This window comes from Limulus polyphemus, unplaced genomic scaffold (assembly GCF_000517525.1).
Source record: "Limulus polyphemus unplaced genomic scaffold, Limulus_polyphemus-2.1.2 Scaffold1171, whole genome shotgun sequence".
NCBI lineage: Eukaryota > Metazoa > Arthropoda > Merostomata > Xiphosura > Limulidae > Limulus > Limulus polyphemus.
In genome coordinates this window covers 300,374-302,570 of record NW_013666781.1, presented here as the reverse complement: position 1 = coordinate 302,570, position 2,197 = coordinate 300,374, and the positions used below count along the sequence as shown (strand labels likewise).

Sequence of the window (2,197 nt, the reverse complement as noted above, 5' to 3'; positions counted from 1 at the left end):
CAGCCATTATTAGTCTCAAAGTGGGTTCCTCATCACCAAATTAGAATGTTATTGTGCTAAAACGTGAACCTGACATTAACAAAAGAAAAATTAGGAAAGCTTTACAAATATACTTGCACAAACCCACAATAAAAAAAATACCCAGACACAACTAGTTTTTTATCATTATTTTTCTTGACGTTCCTAATCGTATTCAGACTTTTTGCATATCTTCCACGTGTTCAAATTCATCTACTGTTTTGTTTTTCTGTTCAGCCATGAATAAATCTGTTAATTCATGTGCACTGATATGCATTTGCATACTTAAGACTCAATTCTTGTAAGTTAAATACATCGATTGTTATATAGTTGAATGATGATTTATATTCACAAACCTTATATACTGTTAAAACATGTACTTGAGAATGATCAAAATGTCTTATCTGTTTAAAAAAACATCCTTCCTTACTGTAATTAGATTTTTTTTTATAGAAGGAAAACCCGAACAGCAGCAAGCTTTCATTTCATTTTATTTATCAATGCCACAGGTTAGTGACTTAAAAATAAAAAGTACATTGTAAAATGTTAGTATTTGGCACAAAGTTGAATCTACTGTTGATTAATATGTTTTCATGTTATGTACCATTAGTTTATTATTATATTTTTAGTATAGTAAGTATAACTGAGGTGAAATATGCTTTTAATTTAAATCTCACATTCCTAATGTTTGCTTCAATGGTGAACTTGGACATTGAGAACTAAGTTTTTCTATAAACCTTGAATCTTGCTGCAAATAGGTGTCTTAACAGCTGATATTTCTCTTTTAAACAAAAGAACCTGATGACTAACATTAGAAAATCTTCCTCATACACATTAGTAATGTAAGGGTTAAAACTTATCCTGTCATATAAAAAATATATGTAGGAAACAAAATGGTATTTCTGGTCAGTTTAACTCTGTACTTCAGTATTTAGATTTTAATAAAATGTATGCTGATGTATAGAACTACTTCCCTAAAGGCAGTTTGATTATTGCATTGTGTTAAATATGTTACTGGAGTAAATTTGCATGCATGTAATTATGACAGTTGCACCAAGTCTGGTGTAGAAGTGTTAGAGGTTTTATGAAAAATCTTTTCATTGTTATATGTAAATTTCAGTTCTTGTTAGCCCTAAAGATTAATTTAAAGGAAGGAATTTTGCACCATTTTTGTGTGAGAATGTTATTTTTGTATATTTCAAATGTAATCTGTAATGTTTGATAATGTTAAAAAGCTCCACTAGGTAAAGACAAGGTGAGCATTATCCATTTAGTTTAATGAAATTGTTAATAGTTTTGAAGAAGATTTGATTCACTATATCAACATTTAATAAATTCTTCAACAAAATTAAAGAGCACACAAAACTATTCAATTGCAATCAAATCTTGTCTAATTTGTAGAGGTATGATCTCTTACCTCCTGTCACTAAAAGCTCTCTCTAAACTTGCACATGTTAATCACTTCTCGATTGGCAATCCTACCAATAATAGGTGTTTTTTTCGTTTGCCATTTAATTAACCTATCCATACATTTTTACTTAAGTGAATTTCTACCTCATTTACTTTATTTTAAGTTTTCATTCCGTTTCTTGGAGAGTTAATATTTATTTTATTTTCTCTTCTCTTCTTTTACTGTGGTAGCAAAATTACTGACCACATCCAATTGTTACGTATCTGCTCGTTTGTTAATTTCTGGTATAAATTCTTTCGAGGAACTTCAGCTATACAAGTCCTTTCTTAATTAAAACTAGTTTATTCTTTCTCGATACAACTTTGTAATACACAGAATTTCCACAGTCAACACGTTTGCAATCTTGATATCAAAACGCACTTTATATTACGCAGCATGGTCTGTCCTGATGGTAAACTTGGCGCCATAGAGGTGAAGATGGAAATATGTCAGACTCTTTACACAGTAGTTTCTCTCTGGTCTACTCGGGACCCTACTGAAGTAGGCCACCACATGTTCATTTTCACCCACTTTCTGAGACGACACTCCTCCAATTCCGAAATTACCAGCATCACAATCCAGTGTGTACAGCAGTGAGGGATCTGGAAGCTTTAAAAGTGGAGATGAGGCCAATTTTTCTTTCAATGTATTTCGAACTTCTGGCCTTTTTTGTCAAATCATGTAGTGGAGCAGCTATAGTTGCAAAGTACTTCACAAACTTCCGGTAAT

At 31.5% G+C, this 2,197-nt stretch overlaps 1 protein-coding gene across 1 annotated transcript in view; it reads left to right on the top strand.

Annotated features, from left to right (window-relative positions):
• Positions 1 to 2,197, top strand: part of LOC106462459 (DNA mismatch repair protein Msh2-like) — a 196,351-nt gene that overhangs the window by 14,076 nt on the left and 180,078 nt on the right. Inside the window, exon 2 of the mRNA XM_022389729.1 lies at positions 472 to 527. Coding sequence (XP_022245437.1) covers positions 472 to 527 — 56 coding nt within the window. The remainder of the gene's footprint in view (positions 1 to 471; positions 528 to 2,197) is intronic.